The 24116-nt window shown below is 36.3% G+C and overlaps 1 protein-coding gene across 4 annotated transcripts in view; it reads left to right on the top strand.

Annotated features, from left to right (window-relative positions):
• The window catches only part of znf407 (zinc finger protein 407), a 252048-nt gene that overhangs the window by 157656 nt on the left and 70276 nt on the right, over positions 1-24116 (top strand). For all 4 annotated transcript variants that reach the window (XM_002941882.5, XM_012965376.3, XM_004915265.4 and 1 more), the window contains exons 6-8: positions 5164-5247; positions 8700-8820; positions 22183-22361. In XM_002941882.5, coding sequence (XP_002941928.2) covers positions 5164-5247; positions 8700-8820; positions 22183-22361 — 384 coding nt within the window. The remainder of the gene's footprint in view (positions 1-5163; positions 5248-8699; positions 8821-22182; positions 22362-24116) is intronic.

The raw sequence follows: 24116 nt of genomic DNA, 5'->3' as shown, positions 1-24116 counted from the left end.
TTCTAAAGAATAATTGTGGAGACTTGGTTAGATCAATAATATGGATTTTTGTTGTTAGGTCTTGTAGTCTGCACCATAATGAGAGAGAGGGGACAGTGGCTATTTTCTAATAGAAAATAAATAATTGGTTCCTGTGTCTTTTTACTTTTGAATGCAAAATGGCACACTTAAAAAAAAAAAAAAAAAAAAAAAACTCCCAATTTCTATCCTGTCCCTGTTATCATGTAAGCATTTGATGTGGTCACCCAAAGCAATCATTCATTTTATCTGTCTAAGAAATGTTAAGGTTACAAGTGAGGATTCTGTAATCATACATTAGTTAAATTCTGTGCACTCACAAACTAAATGTCACCAAAATGAAAAATGGGAATATCTGAATTTAAAAAAAATGACAATTTGGTTCCCTAAATTAAATGCCTGTGATTAAAACATGCACAATGCAAGTGAGCTATATCAACACTTTCACTGCATTTATGCTCTAAAGCAGTGCTGTCCAACTGGCGGCCCGCGACCCCCCCTCTGTGTGGCCCCCCACCTGTCTGGCTGCTTTGATAACTTACCTTTGTGTAAGCTTTAAATGGTATCAGTACCGGCCCCCGGCATGGTTAAACCTCAGATTCAGGCTGTAAACCCCCTGTATTGTTTAAAAATGTAATCCCCTGTGTTGTTCACACCTTTTAATCCCTACATTGTTCATCCCCTGCATTGTTCACACCTCAGGCTCAGGCTGTAATCACCCACATTGTTCACCTGTTCACACCTCAGACTGTAGGAGCAGTAAAAACCCAAAAATAAACCCTGCACACTATAAAAAGAACATATACTGAGGTGGTACTGCAATTAAAAGTTTTTTAATATATAGTTATTGTGCAGACTGGCAGCAGGAGCAGTGGCAGCATTGTGTTACTGTAGGCTACCTGTGTGTGCCATACTCTGCCTGCCCTATGCTGTGTGTGCCATACACACAGGCAGGGTAGGGAAGGCAGAGTATGGCACACTCAGGCAGGGTAGGGAAGGCAGAGTGTGGCGCACACAGGCAGGGTAGGGAAGGCAGAGTATGGCACACACAGCAGGGTAGAGAAGGCAGAGTATGGTAGGTTTTTGCTGTACTACCACCATTAATATGGCTATGGTCATGCAATAACATGGGTGTGGTTTCAAGTGGGTGTGGTTTTAAAAAGGGGAGTGGTCAATACTAGCTTCCATTATCAGCCCTCCACCACGGAGGCCGGAAAAATTCCGGCCCTCGGTGCCACAGAAGTTGGACAGCACTGCTCTAAAGAAATCTTTTGTAGAAATGAAGATGTATTCCTGTTCTATTTAAATATAAATTCCCTTATAAAATACATTTTCCAAATGCAAGTGAAAGGCCTGAAGGCCTGGAGAAAATGAATTTCCCATGTTACATGAGGACAGAAGGCAAAATTTGCTACCTTCCCCCCCAACTGCAAAAAAAGATTATGATTCCCTATAACAATAGTTAAATTGTTGTGCAGAAGGGTTAGTGACCACTGTGGCTGGGTGATAGTCTTCCAGTCCTTTCGGGAGTGCTATTACAAAATGAGTGTATGTGCACAGTAAGCAAGGAATATATTTGCTTAAGGTGTGCATTCTTGTTCAGTGTCCCTGGGGTTTTCCAAATGAAGGGGTTGCTCCGTTATTTGGATCCACTTACATTAGTTAATTCTCCTAAAAAAACTTAAACATTAAGTGCAATTGCATAGTAAATATAAAGTAAAACTTTACATAAGCCCAATAGGATTGTTTTGCCACCATTTTGTATTTATGCTAGTTTTTAAGTTACAAAAATGTATATTTATGTCAGCATTGTTATAGTTATTCTCGTTTCTATGTATACCTGGTTATGACGAGAATAAAAATGTGATACAAATATACATTAATTCAACCACAGCTCTCCATACACACATTTATAGCAATACTGAGCATGTGCAGTAACACATATAAGACACCATTCACTCACTAAAATATATTGCATTTATTTACAAGAATAATAACAAACATCCAGCTCATACTTCCTGTGCGTCCAGCATGTGTGTACTCTGTGTAAACTTGCAGCAGGAATATTTCTATAAATGAAAACTAACATTTCTTTTAACCCAGCCTTTTAATCTTCTAAAAACAGTTTTTTCCTAATGAATAAAAATTAGAACCTTAAAACAAAAAGGGGCAAACAGGTAAATACTAGTTTCCATTGCAGTTACAAATGACTTAAACCTAAAGATCCGCAAACTCGCCTAATAAATGGATTTTTTTGCTCTTTGGACACCCACATGCTGGGCTTAAACACTTTAAACCATATATTATACTAAAGGTCTACAACACTTGATGCACACCTTATTCAACAACAACATTTTCCTGCCTGTTTTTTACCCACATATCAATCAGGCAGTCTGGGGGCCAATAAGTTGCAGACTCATTTTAAAGGGGCTGTGCTTTTATGGCCTAGTGTATGGCCAGCTTAAGACTATTGAAAAGTTTTATTTAGCTTTCATTTTCATAAATACAGTATGAGGTTAATTTTAGGCAGTTGGCAAGCTTAATTTTTCTAGTTGTTTTTTGTTTTTTTTTTTTTCAAATCCCCTAACTTTTAATCCTCTATTATCTTTTTAGTATTTCATAAAATGATTTCCAGCCAATTACAAAGGACTGTTGAACCATCTCACCTAATTTCTTTGATCCTGTTCCAAGTAGTACACTCAACATTCTGCAGCTCCAGCTGCAATGTACATTTGTGCATGATATTGTATGGGGTAGACATAAGAATAATAAGACTAAGTAAGAAACAAAACACCAGCCTCTGTAAAGGGTTAGTCACCCTGTGTCATATTGTAAAAAGACAACCACTTAAAAGGTCATTATAAATCACTTTGACAAGGTAGTTAAAGGACAAGGAAAACATCATTCAGTGAGGGTTGTTTGGCACCACCAGGGAATAGAATAGTTTTACCTTGGGCAGGCTCACCAACTATTTAAAAAATTTAGCATGGATAATTTTTGTGCGCCACAGAGCCATTTTCATGTATTTTCCTTGGATCCCTTGCAACTGTCCACAACTGTCTAAATGAGCAATACAGTGAATTTTCTGGTTTTACCTGCTATTCTGATGTTCCTGCACTATTCATGTGTGCTGTCTTAGCTGCAAGAGGCCTGTGTGAAATCTTGGGACATGGTGGCATGGAGCTTAGAGGAAACCATGTTCCTGGGCATTTGTTTGTATAGAAAGGTAGCACCAGTAAAATGTAAGCATTTGCACTTGTCCTTTAAAGGACATAAGCTGCTTGCAATACTGTGGTTTTTGTGCTTAAATGAAAAATGGGACATCAAATTTCATTCTTTGTCAACCTTCCTTTATAAAATTAGTTACTGGCAAGAAATGCTTCATTTGCAGGTGCAGGCCAAACAGCTATCACTTTATTGAATTTAAATGTATATAAAATAATTTCACTTTATAGTTCTGACTTTTTTTCCCCGCAGCTCTTTAGTTCGGCATTTTAACTTTTACTTGGGTGTTAGGATCACTGAATATTTTGTTTCTAGAGTCTGCCAGAGTTTTGGTATTTATTTAATGCTCAGTATTTTGATTTGAAAATGTAGTCACACCATGTAAGGATGTTGGGTTGGGTTGAAAATGAGTATTATAACATGTATACCCATAAACTGCTGGCCTGCTGGCATGCCATATGTAATAACTTGTCATATCACACTGAGGTGCCAACAGGCAAGTGCATTTACAGCATGACAGTGATCCCAAGCATGCCTCAGAATCTGCCAGCATATGGATGTGAATACAATTTATGTGTATGGCTGGCAATAATTATATGATGAATTCAAGCCAGTTAGCATTTGTCATAAAAACTATAACAAAAATGGTGCACAAGAGGAGACATGCTGCTTTATAAGCGTAGTGTCAGACCATTGGTTGGCTTTTTGTAAATGGGATTTTTCTTCAGAAAATTGTGTCAACAAAATGCTGAATTGTTTCCCATTGTGGCACGCCTGCAGAAATCTCTTCCTGTTTACAGGCAACAGTTGTACAGCTATGCCATGCTTGTACCAATTGCCATTGTTTTGGGTGCCAATCCTTTCCATTGTTTTGTCTTCACTGCTCTTTAAGAGAAAAGTCACAGAGACAAAAGACAACACAAATCCTTCCAAGCAGAAACTGGTTAAATAGCAATTTTAGGGGTGTAATTCAGTTTTGGGGGAGGGGGGTATTTTACCATAGAAATGTGCCATTTATTATGATCACGTAGTCGTGTCTGTCCATATGTTCTTATAAAAAATGGACATAAGTTATGCATGATACTGTCACTGTCCTTCATGATATATAGCTGGATCAGAGGAGAGAAAACAAGTATAGTCATAAGGGGCATTGCCAATACATTTATTATAGATTAACCATTTCCAGGTCATATGATTTTGTTCAAGCTGTAACTCACAATCCAACATTTTATAAAATAAAACCCAGAACCTTAGAACATGCAGTGCTGGTAGTTTAGAACCTGTGGCATGGTATAGGTTAAGCAGTTGTGTAAATGAAAAGCTCTGTGCACCTTATGTTAATTAGAAGTAATTCAAGTTTAAACTAAAATATTCCAAATCTATTTAAATCAGTTTTTCTTTGTATTTTGTTCTCGGTTGCTTCAGTTGACAGAAATTGTTCAGGGCTTTGTGATCAAATGAGTGTTTGTGTTTATGTGTGTATTAATCTATGTATGTATTAATAGATGTGTTTAGATATATAGTTATAGTCATATGAGAACTTTACACAATATTTAGTCTGCTCAGAAAAGCCAGATGTATGGAAATTGGAGAGAGAGAGAAAATCAGGATATGCATAAAAACTGTTCGAGTGCATAAAGCAGCCCCATCTGGAAGGCATCTAACAGAAATGAAGTTGTACAAAACCATTCTATTGATAATAAAGCTAATTTTTATGGGTCTGACAAGTATGTAATTATGTTCAGTGGTGCTTTTCAGATTTTATCACAGTCAATAAACCGCAGTGGTAATTTCATTCCCATTTGACATATTTACATGGAAACATTTGATTGGAGGAATTAGTAACCCTGAAAGCCTTGATAGATATGTTTTAACGATCTGTGACCTCCACAATTCCACATCTGTTTATTGTTGCAACAGGCGAGAAGTCATTCTTGTGTGACCTTTGTGGCTTTGCTGGTGGGACCCGTCACGCCCTTACTAAGCACCGGAGGCAGCATACAGGTTGGTCAGTTGCTCTAAGCACCTCGCAGCAATACGGTAGGACAAACACTGCTATGAGGGCTTAATTTCTGCTATTCTCTGTGCATATTTCAAATCTGTGTAAGTACTTATTACAATTAATAAAATGCATACAAATAATTCTGCTGCCGTTCTTATTGACAAAGGGGCAGCTATAAAAGATATGTTTGTTCTTGCTCAAGCTTCGTAGATGCATGATATATGAACACGCATTTCTTTCTTGTTTCTGTTCTACATGACATTGAAGCAAATGTTTGTTTAAGGAATAATAAAGGCACAAATGGTTGATTGCCTATCACTGTCAGTGTTAAAATCAAATTCAGCAGCACTTCAGGGACACAGACACAGCTGGTCAGGCACAGTTTTATTTTTGCAGAGCTGCTTTTGTAAGCTAAGGGTGGGGGGTAGATGGGTAAAGAAGTATAAAGATCAGTTATTGTAATGGATGATATAATAAACATGCTCCTTGTTTAAATGAGTGACACTGTAACTATCAGGAAAATTCCTAACTTTCAATGATCACTAACATCTGGATATGAAAATGACCTACATGAATTAAAATGAGAAATTTACTGACACTTTCAGAAAGTCTTCATTGTCTCTGGAAAATAAAGGAATATTTTCCAGAGATAGTTCTTTTTGTCTTGATAGACTGGGTTTGATTTTGTTTAGGCAACTGATAAAAGATGTCTGCTGACACAAGGGTGAGGACATTGCAGGGGGAAAAAAATTAAACAGGACTTTGGCTACTTTGAAAGCAGTTTTACCAGTTATGTATGTCAACGGTTCCAAAACATCAATGCACCTATGGCACACCAGGCCCTTCGATCGCTGGTATGTTGAGGTGTGGCCACAGTCAAAGTTTTCCTATTTGTATATCACTGCTTCCAGTAGAGGGAAATAGAAACATCTGCCTGTAGGAGACCTTCTGGTAACAGGCAGACTGCCACTCAGAAACACCAAAGTGAGCATTCCCAGCACTACTCTGCCGACGTGCATCCTATATACCTCTGTGGGAAGCAGTGGCAGCCAGATTTGGATTGGAATATTCTTATTTCTGTTCTGAAAAATTTGTTTTCTGTAGGTGATCCCAGGCAAGGGACAGTCAAGTTGCCATTACATTAAAAACATGGCAAAAAGCTGTGATGGTACAGGTTGAAATGCTAGAACAATGCAGATGCAGTCATTTTTTTCTTCAAAGCACCTTCTCTATTCACAAAAATGTTCTAAGTAAAAGAGCAGTGGCTTAGCTTTAATAGAGGATAGATAAAAGAAGTGGTAAGGGAACCAGTTCCTCTATAGAAAAGTGAAATAGATAAATGTGTGTGCATACATATGCCCCCCACAGCTAATGTACAGGAAACCAACAAATTTGAACATAAGAGACTCTAAAAATCTAAAATTTGCACAGGAAGACTAAAAAGAAATAAAAGGAAGAATGTGGTTGATAAATTAGAGGAATAGATTTTAGTACATTTTCTTGCTCTTCCTCTTATTTTGGGTATATACATTTTTGTAAGCATATTCAATATATTTTGGAACTATAATTATGAGGTCCCCCCTCCATTCACATTGGAACCTCTAAGGCTAATTAAAAAAAAGTGCTGTGAGTGGTTAAGGCTGCTAACAGAGACTGTTAATTATTTTATTTAATCCCATATTCTGTATACTGATATTTCTATTGATGTCAATTAATACTTAAGGTAGTGTATGTCTAGAATTGCTTCTGTCTGATGAATTTCCTTTAAACAGGCATATACTGAGTATGTTATTTTTCTAGTTATCAGTTTCAACAGGAGAAATTCACTCCATTTCCCCACTTAAGTGAATTAAAACACCCTTTTCAGCTCTGTTGCGATCATAGAGGCACCTAGTCAGTTCATCATTCATTTGGAGATTGCTTTGTACTTCATAGGCTACACATTCTTGACAGTTTGAAGAGACATCATGACATATAGTAGTATTTTGTTCAATCAACGGCATAGCCACCTCCAATTATACTGGAGATGATTGACAAATAGCTACCAAACGGAACTTCCTGAATTATGTGACTGTCTTCTGTGTGAGGGATATTTGTGGCATAAATGGCTAAGAATTGTTTTTTTCCTAAACCTGACAAGCAACATTCATTAATTATAGGGAAAGTAATAAGAGAGGATGCATCACAGAGATCTTCCATCAACCCCCCTTAACAAGCAGTATTTGATTCTAAGACAAAAATATTCCAGAATATATTTTTAGGAGTATAAATGTTATCCTGCCATCCATATGATTGTCTGCATGTAGGCAGTAAAGCAAGATTATCTGAAGCTTGAAATAACAGATAGAGATCTCTTTGTGTCTCTAGGGTGCCCCCAACACTCCAGTCACAGCATTTGATATTTGTTTTGTGGAATTTGTAGAACAGTAAGCTAAGCAGAGCTTGATTAATTATATAGTACTTAATATCTGCATTAGAAGCTATGCATAAAACAAGAAAGGCAAATTTCAGAACTGTTATATAAATAAGAATCCTGGTGAAAGCCCGCAAGCATTACTCTTGATTACAGCAATTACATTCAGTAGTGAGATTGAAACGTTGAACATGTCATTGTATATACTTAGCTATTATTTAATATCAGACTGCAGTTTGCTACATACAGGTAAGTGGAGATTAGTATACTGTAAGTACCAGGGATTCAGATTCAATTATAAAGGCAGTCCTAGTAAAAGGCTTAAACACAGTACATGCTTTAAGGTAACAAATTCAGTTTAGTAAAGGAATACTGCCAGGGGAAAGGAGCTCCAATATTTCTAAACTGACTTGATTCAGTGTCTCCAGGTGCAGACACATCAGTAAGCTTCATTGAGCATAGGGGTAGATTCTTGGCCTTGGCCAGAAATCCGTCTCATGGCATTGGCCTTACAGCACCTTCTGGTTGAAAAATCGCCTCTTTCCATGACGCCTCCCATTTCTTTTAAGCTTAAGCACACATAGGGTATTTTTATTTGCCTATGGTAAATTGTTCTCCCTGTGGACACGGCAACAACAGGAAATACCTTTGTATGGCACCTTAATATATCCAGACAATTTAAAATGTATTTTTCAGAATATGCCACCTTTTGCATTTTCTCACAAATATGCCTCACACCTATATAATTCAAGTAAATGCATAGGAAAAGTTATTTTAGGTTGTTTTGTCACCTTTGGGGAGTGCAAATTCCAACAGAAGACAAAATGGCCCCTTGTGTGAACTGCAGGTCTTCAATTATTTGTCTGCCAATGCACCACACACTGGGCAACATTGTGCATCAGCAGATAACTTTTTTTAACCTGCTTAATCTCCGGACTGACTTATATCATATATATTATAGCTAGCATTATTTCTTAAATTGAATTGAATTTACTCTTGCTGTGAAATTCAGTCCATTCTTTCTAACTGTTCTTTCAATAGGAGAGAAACCATTCAAATGTGATGAATGCAACTTTGCATCTACAACTCAGTCCCATCTAACAAGGCACAAAAGAGTCCACACTGGAGAGAAACCCTATAGGTGTCCTTGGTGTGAATACAGGTTTGTAATACTGGTGTTTTTATTTACAAGATACAAAATAAATTGTTTAATTATCTGGGTTTTTTTTTTATTCAAAATAGCAAATGAAACTGCTCACCACCAGGTAAACCAAATCTGTGCTTGAAATAATTTGAAAGATTTACAAGAAGGTTTGTGTGGACTGAGCACCAAAATGAACCCTTCTTGTGCTGTAGGCCTATTTAAATTCAGTGTGCAAGAGTGAGGCTATGAATAAATGTTGTCTCAAGAAAGTGAAGTTGTCTATTTTGTGTGTGTCTTACGTAGCGTACCAGTGTGTGGGTGTTAATGTATGTGTCTTGAGCAAACTGGGATTGGGGTCATTTATCAAGACTGGGAAAATTTGCTCGTGGGCAGTAACCCATGGAAACCAATCAAACTGTTGCATTTATTGTTCTATCTCCAGTTGGCTGGGAAAAAAACAATCACTGATTGGTTGCTATAGGTATTGATAAATGAGCCAGGTATGAATGTATGCATGAATATGTGCTTCTGTCTGAACCTCAGTTTGAATGAATATTATTGAGCATCACTTTAAATTAGTGATGGTGTTACTGAGGATATAAGAAACGGAATTTGTGTCTGTTTTATTTATAGGTAACACCATATTAAACAGATTCTATGGGGCACATTTATTAAAGTACGACAGGTACAAAATACAAAAAATTTGTATTTGGTCATACTATGCGTATTTTCTGCGACATTTTCGTACCTTTCGTACTTTTTTGTACTTTGCAATAAAATTTGTGCAACATAATTGTTTTGTCGCGCCGAGTACGAAAGTTTCGGATTCATTCAAGCTTCGGTATCGTGACTTTCCTTGGGCCAGGTTGGAGCTGCAGAGTGCCATTGAGTCCTATGGGGGGCTTAAAAAATCATGCACAGAAGGTTTTCCCGTCTTTTACAACCGTTCGATACGAAAATTTTGTGAATTTGGGATTGCCAATACAATATTATCGTGACTATTCTGATTTTTTCGGAAGCATTTTCGTGATATTTGCGATCATCAGAAATTATCATATCTAATCCGAATTTTTCCCATTTCGAGATTCAAACTCGTACTTTCATGAATGTGCCACTATATGTGAATCAGCAAATGTGTCACATGACACAACACATTGCTTAGTTAAGCATACTACATAAAAATTACACAGTAGAAATTGAGAAATATATTAGGAAGCTAACATGACCATGAATTGAGAGGCATTGCAAGGCCTATTAAGTTACATGCTTTGTCATGTCATAATAATATAATCGCGCCTAAACAGAAAATTGGTTCTTGAATCTTATAAAATCAGCATCACAAATGAAGGCTGTTGTTTATTTATTTATCATAAAGAATACATTTAAATGTTCTATTCACAAAATGTTGTAGTTTCTCCAAAGAATATATATCTTGCTGTACTAGTCTTGATAAAACCCTTTTGGGTTAAAGCTGGATATATTTGTTTTGCAAGCAATGTAATGTTTTGGAAAGTAAGCCTTACAAAGCATCACAGGTTTATTCTTCAGCAAACATTTGTGAAGGAAAACATGACATGTCAAGTACTAAGATCCATCTATTAGTTATATTGTAGAGGTCCATTAAAAGGCATTAAAACAATAAAATGCATTGAACTAAAGGCTCCACTGAACAGAAACTGTAAACAAAGCATTCCTATTATTTTTCATCATCCCAGTATACATATCCTAAATCTTCTATTCTTTGTATATAATCATCTTTGGCAATAAGCATTAATGCCTCATTAGCCACACTTATACATGCTTTATCTCTTCATTGTCCAATGGTAGACCCTGAAGTGGTTATTGATATCATCCAGAGACTGAACGCTAAATGTTTTATTTAAGACCCCACAGATTTGCAATGTACCTACTCATGCAGAAATGGAATTGTAGAAGTATGTAATTTAGAATTACTGAATTTCTTAAGCACTTTAGAGTTTGGTATAACCAGACATCAGTATGGATTAACAAATGTGTATATATATATATATATATATATATATATATATATATATATATATATATATATATATACATGCTTTGTTGTATTTCTTCTTTTGAGTCTTCATTGAAAAAATAAATAAATAATCCACTAATTTATGAACATGTTTAATTTACTGTTTGTTTTCCCATAAAAATATACAGAAGGACCTACAAGTAAATAAGTCTCTCTGTCTGTCTATCATCTATCTATCATCATCTTTCTAATTTATCTATCATCAATCTATCTTTCTGTCCCGTTCAGAACTGAAAGCCTACACCCACGCTCCCTTGTTCTCTTTTTACCCAGTACTTTAGACTTAACTAAATGGAAGAACATGCTGATGTAATGCCACAATATCAGAAGACAAAATTGTAATCATTCCCATAATGTGAGTGTGTCTAATGGTTTCCAAATTTAGGGAAACGGGGCACCCTACAGATAAAACAGTGACAGCCAGATAGCTGAACTTGTTCATAATTTAGGCAAAACAGAATTGCACATTAATAAGCATTTTAGAGTAGTGCATAATCCCATTGTAGGTGCATCAGTATTGTGGCTCTTAACAGTGTATGAAAAATTATGCCAAACAGAGGATCCGTCCACTCTAGCCACAATGTACTTATTTTCTGTAAATCTACAGATATACCCACTTCTTCAAGGTGCAATATGACAACAAATAAATTCTGATTTGGAACTGGTCCCTAGCTCAATACAAGTCTTCTAAACATGAAAAAAATATATTTATTTTGCACATTAATGGTTTGTCTAAAAAAACATTTTTTAGGCCTTAAGTGCCCCTAAGGGCAATGTCACACGGGACAGATTGTCAGCCTGCGGATAAGTGCATGGTGGCAATCTGCCCCCTAAGCTTAAAAACTCTTTTAGTTATGCAGGCACACGCAGCCAATAGGGGGCGTGGAGGCAGAGTGTCATCCTGCGCTTATCTGCAGGTTGACAGTCTGCTCCATGTCACCTTGGCCATTTTGTGGTTCATAATATGGCCTTCACATTCCTGATGTCTTGCAATAAGATGTTTTTGCATGTTGCCAGTATTATTTACATTTATAGTTTCTAATAGTTTTTACACAAGAGCTGTTTATGAAACAGTATAGGGAGACACTTCACAGGAACACCATAATCCTAGACCTGCAGCACCATTATCCTTCCTTATCTTATTACACTTAGATGATATTTATTTTAAGTGTAAAATCAAATATTTTATTTTACGAAGAATATAAAAGTATATTCTTAGGCAACAAAATATATGTTTAATAGGGCACTTGTTCTGTTCATGCATCAGGTTTGTGCATTCTTGTTGCCATATAAATCCATAATCAATTTGCATATATCTATTTATGACATTTCATCCATTCGGGATATGTAGATAAAGTATGTTGGCTTACTTTACAACTGCCTGTAGCCTTTTTCCTTACACCTGACTGCAATCATAAATATCTTGCACATTAAAAATCACGATCACCCACCAAATCTTTTATTACTGTGCAGAGAAGACTTAAGTGATATGATTATTTCCTGACTGGCCAAAGTCCTCACTCTGGAAATGCTGTTCAGTGTGATGCGGTACAACACATGTAGCATTTTGTAAAGAAACATTATTTTTAAGGGAAAAAGTTTTTTGTTTTCAGTTTATGTACAGTGTTAAAATTTATTTTTAGTATATACAGATATAGCATCCCTTATCCAGAAACCTGTTCTCTTTTTGCCTTTTCTCTATAATAATAAAACCGTACTTTGCATTTGATCCCAACTAAGATATAATAAAATCCTTATTGGAGGCAAAGCAATCCTTTTGGGTTTATTTAGGGTTTAAATTATTTTTTATAGTAGACTTAAGATATGGTGATTCAAATTATGGAAAGACCCCTTATCCGGAAAGCCCCAGGCCCCAAGCATTCTGGATAACAGGTCTCATACCTGTATATTGTTAATATTTATTTGATATAAAGGTATCTAGTACCTCAAGCACAAAACCTGATAAAAGTCGCAGTTTGGACACAAAGGAACTTAGAAAAGAAAAAAACATGGTCATTTAAGACTTTTCACCTTTTTTTCAAACTTGTTTTTCAAAAGTTTTCGTTTTCAGTTTATGTACAGTGTTAAAATTTATTTTTTGAATGTATATACAGATATAGTATCCCTTATCCAGAAACCTGTTTTCTTTTTGCCTTTTCTCTATAATAATAAAACAGTACTTTGTATTTGATCTCAACTGAGATGTAATAAAATCCAGCATTCTGGTTAACAAGTCTCATACCTGTACTTCCTTCTCTTTAGAAAGGGGTTTAAATACATTGATATTGCCAAATAATTTCAGTGCTACCATTGTGGATTAAAAAAATAACTAATACCATTGATGTTAAAAGAGCCAATAACACCTAGAAAATAAACCCAAAATTGGGTAACAAACAAAATAGCAGGTAAATTAAAGGAGAACTAAAGTTTAAGTAAAGAAATAGGCTAGACATGTTGCACATTATGTTTTGGCCTTCTGTACCAACCCAAGGCAACCACAGCCCTTTAGCAGGGAAAATCTGTGAATCCAAAGTTGCCCCCAGTAGCTCCCCATCTTCTTTACTGCTCTTTCACTGCACATGCTCTGTGCTGCTGTCAGTTACTGAGCTTAGGGACCGATTCACGATATACTGTATATATAGAATATAAATGTCACAGACAGACAAACCTCATTTTGTGCTTGATAATTTGCTACAACCCCTAAGCTTAGCTGCTTAACAGCATGTGAGTGTCGCAGACACTTCTGATTCCAGTATGGTGACCCCCTGTGGCAACTTCGAAAGCCTAGATCATTACTATTCTGGAGATGCTAATCCTTTAGGCTGGTTCACGAAGTACAGTATATAAAATATGGCATTTCTAGCCATGTTCATGTTTTAGTTCTCCTTTAAGAGGCATATTAATCAAAATTCACGAAGTACAGTATATAAAATATGGCATTTCTAGCCATGTTCATATTTAGGTTTTAGTTCTCCTTTAAGAGGCATATTAATCGAAATTCAAATTTGTTAGGTTCTAGAGAAATAAACTCACTATTTAAAAAAAAAAACCTGAATATGTGCTTATTTATTAAAACAATCTGAATATGAAAAAAAATCATGGAAAGAAACTCCAATACCTTAAATTTGTGCCTTTATAACCCCTACATGTGATTTACAATACTTGCACTTTGTACCAGTCCAGCAGGTCAAGATGCAAAGTACTCGGCACACAGTGCTCTGGCATTAACAACCACACTGAAGAAGTGTTAGGGCTCCTTTTGCTCGTTGCACCTACACATACTACTGCAACTGAAGGTGCCTTTGTCCACTCTTTAAACTAGTGTATATGTGAAACTGTATCCATTTAAAGATCTCCATTTTATTTAACACCATATGTGTTCTCATAAGGTTTGGGGGAAAAATAACACTAAAATAAATAAATTAAATATCGTAATTTTGATACTCAACAATCTTGATGACACAATGTCACAAAGAAACAGTACAAGCACGTTACATAGTTTATTTTTGTTGGGGGAAAAAAAACAATTATGCATCAACTTTTACCCTTGAGTTTATCTTCCAGCATCACCTATTCCTCTTAAAATCTTTTACATACAAACAGACTATAGCCATGGCTATTACTGTCATTTATACATCTATTAAGAACCAATGAGCTGAGACTCCTAAGGTCTCATACTTCTCTTATAGGAAAATATTTAATATATCACCACATTATCATCTTTGTCTCCTGGTCACTGTCCATGTACACTATGTTTGAGACCAGTATTGCCCACAGGGGTAATTCTCCTTTAAGTTAACTTTTATTGTGGTATGACATTGTCTGTTATTAATCACTTTTCATTTGGTCTTTTTCTTCTACCTTTTTCCCAGCGTTCAAATGGGATTTGCTGACCCTTCAGCCAAAAAAACCATGGCTCTGTGAGGCTACGGTGTTATTGTTATTAATACTTATTACTTTTCTTTTTTTGACACCCTCTCCCTTTTGTTCTTCAATCTGTTATTTAAACCACTGACTGCTTTCTGTGAAACTGCAAGCTGCTGTTTAAAAAGCAAAATAATTGGAAAACCACCAAAAATAAAAACTGAAGACTAATTGCTTATTGTCTTAGAAAATCGTTGTCTGAATGATAATAAAATTTAATATTAAGATGAGCTACCACTTTAATCACTAACCTTCTGATCAGAACTGTATCAAATACGTTAACAAAATCTTAAGTAGATCACATGCACTACCACCCCAAAGTTCTTGCTCCCCACCATGTTGAAGGCAATTGCATTTGTCTGCCAGGGTCTGTTTTACATAATATTTTTTTAGAGGTGTATAATGCAAAGACAAATACTTATTCATGACACTATATGTACCCTTTAAATTGGTTCTTTTAGAAAGAAAGCCATCACTAACTAGTTCCTCAGTGGTGTAAACTAAAAAAAATCAATGCAAAACCTCTACCTTCCCCATTTCCATCTACTGTATGTATGATAAATATCTTGCCAGCATATCTCAGTTTTCTTCTGTATAAGCAAATGTGTGCCCACCAGGATTTGCCACTAAATTGAACACATGATGTCTGATCAGAGAACTTGGGGAGCTGCCATCCCCCTTTTTTGTGGGTCACCAGTAGAAAGCACTTTTAGTGGCAGTAACTTCAGTTGAATTGCAGTAGATTGATATGTTGGTGGAAAATAATATTTTAACACTAAAGAAATGGCACAGTTTATCATATTTTGATTTATTCAAAATGTGGTTTGTTTTTTTGTCTGACTGCTATAATTGTTGGCAGGCATTATTCTTTTCCAGCATCGCCAGCATCTGTAAAGTACATTTTAATCAAAACTTCCCCTACAATAAATCATCATTCTTTTCATATAACAAGGGACATTAGAAAATATCTCATCCTCTAAGTATCAGCTCTATACACAATATATGTTATTAAACTAAATGACAATATATACACAGTAATTTTACAGTAATCCCAAATGCTAAAAATAAATACATTTTTGCTGCATTCACAATACACACAGCCGAGTTACATTTTTTCGTGATTGTCTTTAAAAGCATTTTTTATTCTTTCCTTGTTCTTCTCTTATTTCATATTTCCACGTTCTTTGTTGAATGCATTTTTAGTTTGATCAAACGTTACTTTAAGGTCAAGTAGTAGATGCAAGCATGATAACAATAAATTTGCTCTATATTGTTTCCAAGGGAAAAACTTTGATGCAAACTGGTTGTTCCTATCCAGCGGTTCTGTATTTTTAAGTTAAAGATGGTGGTCACTGTTTGTACTCTTCCTTTTAGTGAATATTTCAGTTTAAAGGAATACTGTCATGGGAAAACATGTTTTTTTTTTTTTTCAAAACACATCAGTTAATAGAGCTTCTCCAGCAGAATCCTGCATTGAAATCTGTTTTTCATAAACACAGATTTTTTTTTATATTTAACTTCACACGGGGCTAGCCATATTCTTCATTTCCCAGGGTGCCACAGCCATGTGACCTGTGCTCTGATAAACTTCAGTCACACTTTACTGCTGAGCTGCAAGTTGGAGTGATATCCCCTCCCTCTCAGCAGCCGATCAGCAGAACAATGGGAAAGGGAGCAAGATAGCAGCTCCCAGTAGATATCAGAATATCACTCAATAGTAAGAAATCAAATTCCGGCTTGGGACTCCTTACATGGGAGTAGGAGAAACAATAGGTTACCTGAAAGTAGTTCAAATGTGTAGAGCTGAGCCTTCTGAAAGCTCAGACTCTGCACTGAGATGGCTGCCTACACACAAATATTACAGCTAACAAAAATACATTTGTTAGTTCAAGAATAAATGTTTAAATAGTAGAGTGAATTATTTGCTATATAAACAGTGTAATTTAAATATAAAAAGTATATCATAAAAATCATGACTGTATCCCTTTAAGAATAAGGAATCTAATTTTGTGTTGGCAACCCCTAAGCAAAATGATAAATTCCCTGTTTGTTTGAATGTCCCTTAATGTTGGCACCTACTTAAAGGTGAAGTAGGGAAAATATAAATGGAGAAGTATGCGGCTGTCCAACCCAAGAGTACTGGTTTGCAATCTTTCCTGTATCTCTTAATTCTGGCCAGTGGTGCTTACTTTTATTCTGCAGTTCTTCTGCTAGCTGCCATTGTAGTTGATTACCTTCCCACTAGTACTAAATCATCATTTTTTTTATATTCTAGACTAATTCAATTCAACTACTAAAAAAAGTAGATAAGACAGACTGAGCTGCTAGCATCTTTAAAACACCAGACCAGTGCCCTTGACTTAGGAACATGTATTTCAACTGACATTCTCCCATTAGTCTGACCCAGCAGTAGGTGAATGATATCCATTAGGAGACTTTACCATGGCAGCCAAACCAAATCTTATTTCGTGTATTTGAGAGGATATTTGTGATCTAGTGAATTTAAAACAGTGCAGTGCTAAATGAATAGAAAACTGCCCTTGCAAGTTCAGTATTTTTTTCCCACAGCAAATCAGTTTCTGCTACAAGCTGCCCTGCTGCTTGTTCCGGCACCATGTTGCTTCAGTAGTTTTCTGTGTGAATATATTTTAATGTTATATAGAGAAATTGAATTAAATGGTAGCTTACACAATACATTTTGCTGTATTGTTTGTTTTTAAGGAACTCAGAACTCTTATATAAAAAGTCTTTACTGCCCTACATAGTAGCACCAAAACCTCTTAAACACAGTGAATTTCCTCTCCTTTCTCTTATTGCACATTATTTTAGTGATTGCGGAAGGAATGCCTAGGTGTTTGGTGATGTTCTGGGTTTGCGTGAATACAAAAAAACATTATCTATTCATTTATTTCACATGCATAATTACAGTAAAAGCAGAGATATTAAAGCGTTCCTTTTTAATGCAAACACATCTCTTCTTCATTTTAAAAGTGGAATATGTTTCTTCAGCTGTAAAAGCACAATCAAGGCAAAATGATAAGTGAGCCAGTGTTGTAAAAGTAAAACTAATTTTGCCTTCACTCACATGAGCTATAGTAGGAGGAAGCTTTATTGTCCCTGGGAAGGTGATAAGGCAGAGTAATTGTATATTATACTGTCCTGGAACATCTGCCTGAAGACTGTTGGAGCAATTCATCTATCATGGACGCTACAACATTTTTTGTCTTTCTGCTTTAACCCATCCCCACTGCTGGCCTGCAAGAAGGTTTTGATAGGGACTGTGCCTGGGCTGGGGCTCACATTAATCAGTCCCCTTGTTCAACACTCCAGCTGACATAATTACAACCTGCGCACAGCAGTTATTCAAGTCGAGTCCTTGTCACTCGTGGTACGAAACTACACAGCTCAGATCCCCAAGGAGATTGCCTTATCACACAGAACAAGGGCTCACAGGAGTTGAAGAGAATAGAAATGGGAAAATGTCTTCTGGGAGTACTATATATTCCTTTTAAACAAGACATTTGAGAGACTTACAAGGGACAAAGAAGCTTTGTACAGGGCCTGAAGTGAACAGGTTATTCATTTTAAAAGAATTACCCAAAGCATTTTTGTGACGGGGCATTAAAATAATCATCCATATTTTGTATTTTAAAGATTATTATATGTCTATGAAGATTCTCATTCATCCAGGTCATGATATACAGTATCTAGTAGAATTAAGTCTAAAACAACTGGACTTTTCTGAGTTTTTCTTGAAAACGTTTCACCACTCATCCGAGTGGCTTCTTCAGTTCAAATGACTGGTAGGGAATTCCCCGGTATTTAAACTCTTGATGGTAGTAGAGTCACAGACATCCAATCACAATGGTTCCATTGAACTTGTTCAGTTAGGTGTTAGCTGAAACTGACAGGTGTAAGAAGGTATGATCCAATCACAATGGTACCAAGATTCTCATTGATGAAGGTGTTAATCCTTCAAAGTACATGACTGGAAGTGTGAACTGTTGTGAAACTGCCGGGGTAAGGATGTCAACGCGCCATTGTATGTTGGTGACAAGATTATTATAGAAATAGTATTTGCATACACTGTAGCTAGTTCACTTTAAAGCTCACATATTTGTATGTTACTGTTGCATACACATGATATTCTGTATTCCTTGAAAACTGAAAACTGCTTTTATATTCTCAACTTTCTAGGTCTTGATACCCTCAAGACCCATCTGTTGTCTTGGCCAAGGCAAGGAGAACAATCAAGGTTTACAGTGATATTAGTTTGTAAGCTCAGTAATTCACTGTTCAGTGTACTGTGCTGGTTGCCTGGACACGTGTCAGAAATTTCAATTTACCCCGTTACATATCAACCTGCTATGCTTCACAGAGTGGACAGAGCAAAAGTTTATGTTTTTACTTTGTTTTAATGGCAGCAAGAATTGAGTGACACTGCCTCACAACAGTGCGCTTTTTGTTTTTTTTAGAGTTTGGCAAAGCCAGATGTGTAAAGTATATGAAAACCATAGCTTCAGATTGGGAAAAATTGTTGACTGCAAAGTCTAGTTGAGTTTTGCAGAACTGAATGTGAAAGGGAGTTACAGATGTAGCAGACTTCTAAGCACCTGGCACACATGACCACATGGAGCTGATTCGTGTCTATTGTGCCATCATTATATATTAGCTAGACCATCTTTGGCATCAGTTACAATTCATGTTTAATCTAAGCATTTTTCTAGGTTTAATGTGAACTAAAAAGTAACACAACTTTCAATCCAAAAAATAATACTGCATTTCATTAAGATATTGTCCTCCTAATATTTTATTCTGTCCCTCATATACTAGCTAGTACAAAGAGCTATGTTTCTGCAGAATTGTAATGTGCATTAATCTACATATTCTGCTCTACATTTCAGACAGAAAAATGGCACATAAAGACATCAGTATATTAATCCATGTTGGGATTCCTTGTTCTGCCTCCGGAGATGGCAACTGCCAGATTACTTGACCCTCCCTTAAGCTATGTCTGTTTGGGTTGCTGTCTCCCCATGGAATACAGCTGCCAGATTTCTTTACCCCCTTTTCCAGTCTCAATAATGATTGTCTGAAAGACTATAATTAGCTTCTAACATAAGTTATACCCTTATATTCCAATTTTTCTTCAAAAGTTCTGTAAACTAGGTTATTATGTTGACAGGGAGCATTATTTATCTGCAGTTTTGTTCTCTCGGTTTATATGAGTGAGAGCTGCTAATGCTGGTTGCTCTGATGAGTATATCTCAGGATTATTCCCAGTGGGTAAAGTAATTTCAGAGCTATAAGGAGCTTGACTCAACTGCTTGTGGAGACTGTTGATAGAACTGGAAATAACTCTGCAAAAACACTTAAGTGCCTGGCGGTTAGTTAAGGACATTTTTTTACTGGTAAAACAACAAGTGACTAAAGGTGGCCATACACGGGCCGACTATAGCTGCCGATATCGGTCCCTTGAACCGATTCGGCAGCTAATCGGCCCGTGTATGGGGAGAGCAGATCGGCCTGGCCGACCGATATCTGGCCTGAAATTGGCCAGATCTCGATCGGCCAGGTTAGAAAATCTGGTCGGATCGGGGACCGCATCGGCTCGTTGATGCGGTCCCCGATCCAACTGCCCCATTGCCTCCCACATAATCCGATCGTCTGGCCCCAGGGCCAAACGATCGGATTATTATTTTTTTTACCTAAATGGTCCCCGATATCGCCCACCCGTAGGTGGGGATATCGGGGGAAGATCCGCTCGCTTGGCGACATCGCCAAGCGAGCGGATCTGCTCGTGTATGGCCACCTTTAGTCATAATTTTTCAGGGGAAAGAGGTAAGTTTCTAGTTTCCAATAATTATGGCCAGCGTGGATTCTTGTTGAAGTTGACCAGAACATAATCAAAATTTCCCAGTTTTTAGTATTGGAGGGTCTTTCATGACATTCTGCAAGAAGTAATTGTCAGACAATTGTTTTAAATCCATAATAGGTCATTAAATGCAACCCTTTACTGCTGGAATTTAACATTACATACAAAAAATGATTGGCTGTTGTACAGCTGTTGTAAACTGATAAATGTATCTAGAATAACACTGCACAACCGATTCTTAAAATACTTCACACTGATAAACCATCAGAAACATCTTTCAGAGTTTACATTACTTTTTAAAATGCAATTATTTATTTTAAAGAAGTTTTGACTATGATGCCTTACAAATTTTTCTCCATTTAGAGTAGGATTGCATTTTAATTAGGTACGTTATTACTAGAGAAAGGTAATGTGTGGTAAAAAATACCTTTAAGATATGATAACCATGTTTGACTGGGGATCCTCTGCCTTTTGCCTGCAGTGAGTTTTCTATCACTGAACTGTGGGGAATTTGTGTTAACAGTGTAACTTTGTGTTGAAAGTTAAAAAATAACATATCACAAAAAGTTTAAATTTTTAGGTTAGCTAAGATAATAGTAAAAAAAAAAAGTCATCAGAGCATTCCAGTTGCCTTAATTCTATGTCTGTATGGTCATATAGCACTGTACTTATGACAGCATTGTAAAGTCCTTTTGCATATTCCAGGCGCTTGCGAGGGGAGATGATTGCATTAATCTACATATTGGTCTTCATTATTTATTTTGTATAGTTTTTTTAATTATTTGCCGCCTTCTTATGACTCTTTCCAGTTTTCAGATGGGGGTCACTGACCCCAGCAGCCAGAAAACTATTGCTCTCTGAGGCTACAATTTTGTTATTAATGTTACTTTTAATATCTTATATTTTTGTTCAGGCCTCCTCCTATAGATATTTGTCTCTTATTTAAACCACTCCCTGGTTGCTAAGATAATTTGAACCCTACCAACAAGATAACTGGTGCAATTCCAAACTGGTGAGATGCTGAATAAATAGTAAAATAAATATAAAACCACACATAATAAAAAATGAAGACCAATTGCAAATGGTCTCAGAATATTACTCTATACATCATACTAAAAGTTAGCTCAAAGGTGAACAACCCCTAAAAGGCAAACTTTGCATCATTACAAAATCTTGTTTATGTGCCACAATAGGCAACCTAATGCCCATGTCCATGCACAGAATACACAACTATAGACCGCAGAATGGAGTGCACTGACACCTTGGAAGTGCAAATGGAAAGTAAAGGTAACTGCCTGTATGCCTGGGGAATAGAGACAGGGAAGGAAATTTATGATTGACAGCTGAGATTTCAATAAATAAAAGTTGGTCCCCGTAATGGTAGTTTGTGTACAACGCAATCTGCAATTTACAGAAGACATTGGTTTACAGGTTTTATTTAAAATATTGCTAAAATATTTCTATTATGTGAAAAAAGTCATGGCAAAATAATACAAGTTACTTTTATGTATATTTACTTTATTAGATCTAACTGTGCAGAAAATGTCCGCAAACATATCTTGCACACTGGTAAGCACGAAGGAGTGAAAATGTACAACTGCCCCAAATGTGATTATGCAACCAATGTACCAGTGGAGTTTCGTAACCATCTGAAGGAGCAGCATGTCGACATTGAGAACCCTGACTTGGCATACCTTCATGCTGGTAAGACTTGATAACGTTTTACTAGTGAGCTCTTCTATACCGGAATAAGTTTGAGTAATACAATTATGCCTACCAAACTCGTTTTACCATGTTTCCTTTATATTTGTGCTTTAAAAATCTGCTTCATTGTAAAATGTTATGTATTTTTTCAGCCTCTTACTAGTTAATGGACCCAAATTATAATCCAGAGAGTTGGACCAGGGATGAAGAATACTATTTACATCCTTGTTGCACTGGTCTCAACTACAGTGATGGCATACTGTGCCCCCTTGATTTACAAAGCACAAAATCTCCTGATTTAATGTAATGGTATTATGAACGGGGATGCGCAAATACAGTATTTGTCTGAATCCTGAAAAAAGTCCTGGATTTTGCCAAATTCTAAGCATTCAGCTGAATCACATCCATGACTAGTTTCTGTGTGATTGATCTCAAACATTTTAGTCAAAATTGATGTTTTTTTTTTTCCTCTCAAAATAGAGTATGCAAATTAGGATTCAAATTCCATTCTTGATTCACCAAATCTTTAGTAAAGGATTCCAAATTTGGGCAAATCCCAAAATTATAGATTCAGCACATTGTTAAAACAACGGGAGCCCTGTGGGAGTTTGTAATAAGCTTGTGGCCAGAAAGTGGCTGGTTAAAACTGCAGCATGAGTTATTGATTTTCTCAGAAAATGTTTTTTTATAACAAAAGCAAATGTAAAATAAATACCATTAATCAGTGTGGCATTGTATTAATCATTTAATATCTTTTAGGTTTTGTAAGCGTTGTCTCCCCGCTTTTATCCCTGACAATACACTGGCCTACCTAGTGTACCGGAACTAGATGAAAACTAGAATGGCAAACTTTTAATAAAGGATGATGGGTGCCAAGCTGTGTTCTCTGCTAAAAAAAAAAAAAAAGGGTGCAAATAAAAATCAGTGCTTAGGTGCAGTTCTCATGAGAATGCAGCTGCAAGAGTGAAAACAAAGGATTCTAGGCAGGATACCAACGGGGTAATGACTGCACAGTGGGGGTTGTTGTGAAATAGATTTTTTGAGTGTTTCAAAGCCATCCTATGGTCTCATATCTGATAATCTATAACTATAACAAAATGTTATGCTAAATTAATAATGTCATTTCAAGTCATTTAAAGTGCTGTATTCACTTTAAATTACTTGAAAAAGGAAAAGAAAATTAGTAAAGAAAATGATTCTAATTACTGCCTGCCATTCCGTTAGTATTTACATCCAAATCAGATATGAGTAAGGATATTTTAAAGCAACATATAGTTATAGTTTTGCAACAGGTGCGGGATATTTGTCTATGCCTGTCTGCTTTAAATAAATGTCAAAAATCTATTGTAATTAACAAACTTGCATGTGGGATGTAAACTCATGCAGGCTGGTGATTATAGGCCAGTACTGGTTCTCAGTGTAAAAAACACAGTTTTGTTACACCTCATAGAAAATTGCTTTCATGTTTTAAAAGCCCAGCCCTGTGAATGTACTTCACAGTAGGCCATAAATCTATTTAATCTGTTTCTCTATTTTATGTCTTGTCAAGTTTTGTATGTAGATGATGATCTACTCTTTTTTTGTCAATCCAGAGGCAGGTCACATGTGATATATAAGAAATATTCTAATAATATGTTAAGGTGAGTTGGAAGGCATGGTAAAAAATTATAGGGTTTAGCAAGGGCACTAAAGGGTGTCACTAAGGGGCCAACCCACAGAGCCAGGGGCAGGCAGTGTGCTGCGCATTGCACCAAA

Source organism: Xenopus tropicalis, chromosome 6, assembly GCF_000004195.4.
Source record: "Xenopus tropicalis strain Nigerian chromosome 6, UCB_Xtro_10.0, whole genome shotgun sequence".
Lineage (NCBI taxonomy): Eukaryota > Metazoa > Chordata > Amphibia > Anura > Pipidae > Xenopus > Xenopus tropicalis.
Note: the sequence above shows the minus strand (reverse complement) of the source record. Positions and strands in the feature narration are given on the sequence as shown.